The sequence below is a fragment of the Portunus trituberculatus genome, chromosome 17, assembly GCF_017591435.1.
Source record: "Portunus trituberculatus isolate SZX2019 chromosome 17, ASM1759143v1, whole genome shotgun sequence".
Classification (NCBI taxonomy): domain Eukaryota; kingdom Metazoa; phylum Arthropoda; class Malacostraca; order Decapoda; family Portunidae; genus Portunus; species Portunus trituberculatus.
This window is the reverse complement of record NC_059271.1, coordinates 15,351,848-15,357,847: the sequence shown is the minus strand read 5'-3', so window position 1 is coordinate 15,357,847 and position 6,000 is coordinate 15,351,848. Positions and strand designations below refer to the sequence as shown.

The following is a 6,000-nucleotide window of genomic DNA, read 5'->3' as shown; positions in this document are numbered from 1 at the left end:
ATTTTTGCTCCATTTCCAGATCTTGTTTAAGTCTTCCTGCAGTATTTCACAATCCTCTTTTGTTTAATGACTCTGCACAGTTTCGCATCGTCCGCAAACAGATTTATGTAGCTGTTCACTCCTCTGGCATGTCATTTATATATATGAGAAAAAGTATTGGTGCCAATACTGACCCTGTGGCACTCCGCTGTCTACTGTTCTCCACTTGGACTTCATATCTTTAACTATCGTCCTTATTTCTCTCCCCTCAAGTAATTTTCATCCATCTCAATGTGCTTCCTTTTAAGCCACCCTTCTCCTCTAACTTCCATAGTAATCTTTCATGTGGCACTTTATCAAACGCCTTTTTAAATCTAAATAAATACAGTCAATCCATCCCTCTCTCTTGTACTTTATCAACTATTCTAGAGTAGAAACTCAATAAATTTGTTACACATGACCGACCTTTTCTAAAACCAAATTGGCTATTTGATAATAATTTGTTGTCTTCAAGAAACTCGATCCATTGTTTCTTTATTACTTTTCACACATCTTGCATATTACACTAGTTAGTGATACCGGTCTGTAATTTAAAGGTTCTTCCTTCCTTCCGCTCTTATATATGGGAACCACCTCAGCTCTTTTCCATTCTACTGGCACTGTTCCATTTTCTATTGAGCATTTTATGATGTTGTATATAGGACTTGCTAGTTCTTCCTACATTCTTTCAGTATTCTGCCTGAGACTTCATCCGGTCCCATTGCCTTTTCCTCATCCAATTCCGTCATCAACTTTTTATTTCAAGCTTGGTTACTTTAATCTCTTTCATATAGACAGTCTCTATTACCCTGTGGTCTTTCAAATTTGGATTCCTTAGTAAAGACCTCCTGAAATTTACTATTTAACAGTTCTGCCATACTTTTGGGTCTTCCACCATTCCGTTTCTCCTTTTAACCTTTCTATTGTTTCTTTTTGTCTTATTTTTCCATTTATGAATCTGTAGAACAATTTTGGTTGTTCCTTACATTTTTCGACAATGTCCTTTTCATAGTTCTTTCTTCTTCCTTTCTCACCTTAGCATATTCATTTCTTGCTGTTTTGAAGTTTTCCTTATTTTCTGGATTTCTGTTTCTTCTCCACCTTTTCCATGCTCCATCTCTTTTCTCCTTTGCCCTAGCACATCTTGCATTAAACCAATCTTTCTTTCCTTCTTCTTTAGGTCTATATTTTGGGACATATTCCTGACTCCTGTTTTGTATATTTCCAAAAATAAGTTATATTTCTCTTGAACCGTCTCTGAGTTTTCCATCTCCTCCCAGTTTACGTTTTAAAATAGTTCTTGAGATTCTCAATATCAGCCTTTCTGTAATTTAATCGGTCTCCTTTGTATGATTCATCTCTATCTTCCTTTCCTTCTTCTATATCCATTTCTAATATTACATGGTCACTCTTTCCCAATGGGCACTTATATCTTATATCATCGTTAATTTGTATATCCCTTGTAAAACTAGGTCCAATCTTGCCGGCTCATCGTTTCCTCTGAATCTTGTGTTTTCCTTTACTCTTTGGACCATCAAATTATCTATCATTAGGTTCAGGAATCTATCTCCCAGGCTTCTTCCCCATACCACTTTCATAATTTTCCCAGTCCACCTCCTTACAGTTGAAATCTCCTACTAATATCACTTTTCTCCTTTCTTTAATGATTCTTGTAAGATTCCTTATTGTGTCATTTATCATGTCTTTATATTCTTGATTAGTCCATGAATTTGTTTTGGTGGCACATATGTTCCAATGATTGTTAACTCCTTTTTGTTAATATGCATCTTAACATACAGTATTTCTGATTTTTCTTCCCCAAACTGCACTTGATTTACCACTATCTCCTTCCTTAACATCATCATGACTCCTCCTCCTCCTTTACCCACTCTGTCTCTCCTCCATATATTATACCTTTTATCTATGTCTATTTTATTGCCTCATTTAACTTTGTTTCCACCAGGCATACAATATCTGGTTCTTCTTTCTTTATGTAATCTCTTAATTCTAATTTACTAGATAAAATCCATCTATGTTTGTATACATCATTTTTAATCTCTTGTTCTTATCATTTTAGTTAAACTTGCTCCATTTTTTCTCTTCTTCTCTTTTATATACCATTTCCTTATCCTGTCTCCTATAATTCTCCAAAAAATGCCTTCTTCTCCTCCTCTGACCTTTCATTATTTTTTTCTCTTGCTTCTGCCACCAGTTCATTGTGTCTCTTCCTTTCCTCCTCGTTTATTTCTTTATATATATATATATATATATATATATATATATATATATATATATATATATATATATATATATATATATATATATATATATATATATCTTTGCAACCTTCTGTTTCTCTGAGTTTTGTTTTTCTATATAGTATTTCTTCTGTTGCTGCTTGTGATTTTAGTAATATCTTAATTGGTCTCACTATTCCTTCTTGATATGGTTTCATTCTATGGATTTCATCTACTTCCTCTTCTTAGTTCTGTCTATCCTCGTCATTTAGATGTTTTAGTAGGTCTTTTACTGATTTCATTTCGTCTTTTCCTTCTTGGTCTATATTTAACATTTTTTTTTCTTTCAGGCCAAAAATAATTACTCTTTATTTATCTGCAATTTCTCTTACAAAATTTTCTTTTTTTCTTAAGAACTCTTATCATTTTCTTTGTCATATTTTCATCTCTTTCTTTTAACTCTTCTTGAAATACTTCCTGAAATGATTCCTTGTCTTTCTTATCTTGGATTCTCCATGCCTGTACTTCTTTTTAATCACGTCTTGTACTCTTTCCTCTTCTTTGTTAACTAGATCTTTCAGCTTCTCTTTTTCTTTCTCGGCTTTACCGAGTATTTCTTCCATCTGTTTCTTGTAGTTAGCTACTTCCCTTTTTAATTCCTCATTTTCTGCTCTTAACCTAGCTTCGTTTTCTTCTACTCTTTTTATCCTTTCTTTCAATTTCTGAAACTTTTTCCTTCGTTCTCTTTAATTTCCATACTCTCTTTTATCCATTTATCTAATTTACGTTCAATAGTCAACATTATTAAATAGTGAAGTATTTGCCGTATCAAAGCCTTCAAATGCCCTTTCACCCTCACCAACATAATCATCATCTTTCATTCTTTCCCGGGTTTCATACCTGCATTTAGATGGAATCTCTTCCTTACTCATGATTCTCTAACACTGTATTCATGAAAACGAGTCTACTCTACTCGCCCAGGCCATTGCAAACCCAAAACAACAGGTAGTGGAGATCAGATGATTCTCGGAGCGACGTGTGTGTGTGTTTCACTGTTTGATCTGCTGCAGTCTCTGACGAGACAGCCAGACGTTACCCTACGGAACGAGCTCAGAGCTCATTGTCTCCGATCTTCGGATAAGCCTGAGACCAGGCACACACCACACACCGGGACAACAAGGTCACAACTCCTCGATTTACATCCCGTACCTACTCACTGCTAGGTGAACAGGGGCTACACGTGAAAGGAGACACACCCAAATATCTCCACCCGGCCGGGGAATCGAACCCCGGTCCTCTGGCTTGTGAAGCCAGCGCTCTAACCACTGTGTGTGTGTGTGTGTGTGTGTGTGTGTGTGTTTGTGTGTGTGTGTGTGTGTGTGTGTGTGTGTGTGTGTGTGTGTGTGTGTGTGTGTGTGTGTGTAGCAAAGTAAAGGATCAAAAAGCACTACTTTCTAGGCGGTGCGCAACGCGATGAGAACCCAGTGTAAGTGCCACGGGGTGTCTGGCTCCTGCACCGTGAAGACCTGTTGGAAGACGCTGCCGCCCTTCACTCTCGTTGGAAAACACCTCTTCCACAAGTACAAGAAGGCCAAGTCTGTCACTGTGCATAAGGTGTGTGGTTCGATCGCTTCTTTCACACATGTCTGCTGCATGATCATGTACTGCTAGAAAACCATCATGGAGACATTACTCGTATACTGGTGGCATGAGTACAAGGCAGTGTTCTTACCGATTCTGTAATAACTTTATTTATTTAATTATTTTCCATTACTAATACTCAGAGTCGCAGAAGATCATCGCTTCACCTGCGGCTAATGCGTGCTAAGAGAAGAGGTCGGAGGCCTCGCAAGTCTCACTTGGTTTACTTAGAAAAGAGTCCTAATTACTGCCAAATGAACCCCGCAGTGGGGTCACTTGGCACAGCAGGGCGCAGCTGCAACAGAACCTCGTCAGGTATGGCGCTTCGGCTTATAGAATCAATTCATCATATAAGGAGGATGTTTTATTAAAAAATTTATATGTAAATGACCTAATGTATTGGCTGCACAATTAAGTTCTGGATATAGGAACTACTTCAGACGTTTATATAAAACCAATTCTTTCAAGTGCTGTCTCGAGCACCTATAAACCTCCTTCCCTCAATGATGCCATTGTTTTCAGGGTCGGGCGGATGTAACCTACTGTGTTGTGGCCGAGGCTACAATACTCACCAGTACACACGCACGTGGCACTGTAATTGCAAGTTTTACTGGTGCTGTTACGTGCAGTGTAACACCTGCATGGAGGACGCCGAAGAGCACACGTGCAAGTGAACTCCGTGGTGTTATGCACGGTGGTGATGTGAGGGTTTTTTTTTTGGGGGGGGGGGGAGGCGTCACTGTGAGAAAAATTTTATTTCTTTACGGAATGGCACAAAGGACACTTTCTTTCACGTAACATAAAAAAGTTCTGAGATGGTTTTTGTAAAAGCTTTAAAATAATGTCTTGCGAGTACCCAACTGTTAGGAAGCATTGCTTGCGATGCCTCTCTGGTTATGTGGCTCGATGGATAAGTGTCTATAAGATGGTTGCTCTTGGACGGCCCTTCTGTTAAGCAACTCCACCGAAAACTGTAAAGTCTTTGTTCCTCCATGTGTCTGTCACTAGCTGGTGCACAGTCAGAAAACAGTATCAAGTTCCAGTGCGAGTTGGAGTCAGGCAATAAAGTGTGAACTCATGGCGTACGATCTTCACTATGGGGCAGCTCATAGCTCTGCCCTGAAGCAGCTGTTTGCTGAATCCCACCAAGAGTATCCGCTGACACTCTCACTGTGTCTAAACAATTTGAGGATGTTCGTAATAAGTGTTTCTAGCTTGGAATGTATTGAATGCTGTGAGAATATTTGCATATCATTCCTTGAATTATAGACTATGAGACTTTGTGAACAATGGAAGTCTTAACAGCAGCAAGGAGAAGAGCTTTCAAATATATTTTTTACAATATATGTGAAATTATGAATAGTTTTTTTTCTTTTTCCTATGATAAATCCTTTATCGCAGTAAGATGACCTGCGTGCTATCAAAGTATATAGGAAAAAATTGGCATTGTTACTAAATTAAACACTTATTACGCCATGAAAGAAACAAATGATGTAATTTCAATCACTATTCTAGGAGACTGACAAACAAATTGCTGTCAGTCTTGTGGAAATCATTATTTTACCTAAACATCCATGGTCGAACAAACTTTCAAATATACAAATGCGTAATGATTTATCAGCTGGTATTTTATTGATGATTTTATTCATAAATTTTATGCATCTCTCTATCTTGTCGATTCTTGTGTATGAAAACAGTAACTCAATAGTTACCTCACTTTGTGAATGGAACAAGAGAAAATAATAATCTTTGAGAAGGCAATTAATCAAGCTCCCGACTTGTCTTGTTCTTCGAAGTTATATATATATATATATATATATATATATATATATATATATATATATATATATATATATATATATATATATATATATATATATATATATATATAGAGAGAGAGAGAGAGAGAGAGAGAGAGAGAGAGAGAGAGAGAGAGAGAGAGAGAGAGAGAGAGAGAGAGAGAGAGAGAGAGATCCGAAATAAAATAAACATTTCTATTTAAACACTTGTGATGTTTCAGGACAAACGTAATCCCATCATCAGACACTGAAACTAGTGCAGCGAGTGAGTGAGGGAAACGTGTTTATCCTCCAAAAGATCTTGG

General features: G+C 37.3%; 1 protein-coding gene across 5 annotated transcripts in view; it reads left to right on the top strand.

Moving 5' to 3' along the window:
• The window catches only part of LOC123504748 (protein Wnt-7b-like), a 111,937-nt gene extending 106,681 nt beyond the window's left edge, over positions 1-5,256 (top strand). For all 5 annotated transcript variants that reach the window (XM_045255521.1, XM_045255519.1, XM_045255518.1 and 2 more), the window contains 3 exons: positions 3,714-3,869; positions 4,040-4,211; positions 4,419-5,256. In XM_045255521.1, the coding sequence (XP_045111456.1) occupies positions 3,714-3,869; positions 4,040-4,211; positions 4,419-4,570 (480 nt within the window). In that variant the 3' untranslated portion in view covers positions 4,571-5,256. The remainder of the gene's footprint in view (positions 1-3,713; positions 3,870-4,039; positions 4,212-4,418) is intronic.
• Positions 5,257-6,000: the final 744 nt, after the last annotated feature.